General features: G+C 31.8%; 1 protein-coding gene across 1 annotated transcript in view; it reads left to right on the top strand.

Annotated features, from left to right (window-relative positions):
* LOC137635387 (uncharacterized) overlaps positions 1-747 on the top strand; it is a 2158-nt gene extending 1411 nt beyond the window's left edge. The window contains exon 2 of the mRNA XM_068367861.1: positions 474-747. Within this exon, the coding sequence (XP_068223962.1) occupies positions 474-507 (34 nt within the window). The 3' untranslated portion in view covers positions 508-747. The remainder of the gene's footprint in view (positions 1-473) is intronic.
* The last annotated feature ends 401 nt before the right edge of the window (positions 748-1148 follow it).

Raw genomic sequence — 1148 nt, forward strand, 5'->3', positions numbered from 1 at the left:
ACAAAACATAAGAGTCTAAGTGTTTTCATTAATAACTTTGTAAAATAAAATCTATTCTCACATTACTGCGCAAAGTTTTTATGATGTCACTTACACTCCAGAATGATATATTAATTCTAGTGTTTATTTCAAATATATATTTTTGAAAATTTGATAGAAGATTTAATATTACTTTTCGATGTTGTCGTATACTTAAAATTTATGATAAGGAATGTGTTACATGATAAATTTACCTTCAATATTTCTATCCTAAAATTCAAGATGAATAATATTCTATTAATAGAATACTTGCGCAAAGGACATACACTTTGTCAGTATCAATTTCACTACCTTATGAAATCTCTTCTTTGAAAACAAGATCAAAAGAATACATCAGTAATTATTAACCAACAGATTATTCTTAACTTAGATGATTCAACAATCCTCTGTCTAATTACTTTATAATCTCTATCAAAGTAATATTTCTTCAACAGCGAGCTCCCAGAGCAGCCGAGTTTCACGGCCTGAGAAACATCGTTGATATGGAGGGCAAGAATATCATGAAGATATATATGTAATACGCTTGGAAGATACTGTAGACTGTCGATTGTGATTTGATTAAGGGACGTTGACAGTTTAAAGGCCCGGAGCACCTATAAGTTAATGTAGTCAGGTAACTTCAAAGGGAAAGTTCTATTAGATATGTTGATGATCTATAAACACAAACAGTACGTTATCGTAACGTAGTAATAAAGTAAAATGCATGTTTGTTTGTTTTTCATTTATTCGCATATACATATATGTTTAACATCGAATGATTGATATAAAAAAGAAGGAATAGATTGGAATTATATCTAAAAGGATTGACACCTGCAATTGCAGGAATACTGTAATTTCCATCCTAACCTAATCTAACTTAACCTTAATATAACTTGAACTGAAGTAGACATCAATATCATATCCAAAGGTGTCTTTGCAGTTCCAGACTCCGTTGATATGTCCTAAGAATAATACCGGCAGTACTTACTTACACAAATTACATGTACAGCTAATTCAACCTAAGTGTCTGATCGGGGTGATTCCCCATACGTTCCCATAATGTCGTAGTGTCTTGCCTTTCTAAAGTTCTCGAGATCGGTTTCTTGCTATCTTACTCCCTGATTCTCTCT

This window comes from Palaemon carinicauda, unplaced genomic scaffold, assembly GCF_036898095.1.
Source record: "Palaemon carinicauda isolate YSFRI2023 unplaced genomic scaffold, ASM3689809v2 scaffold12, whole genome shotgun sequence".
Lineage (NCBI taxonomy): Eukaryota > Metazoa > Arthropoda > Malacostraca > Decapoda > Palaemonidae > Palaemon > Palaemon carinicauda.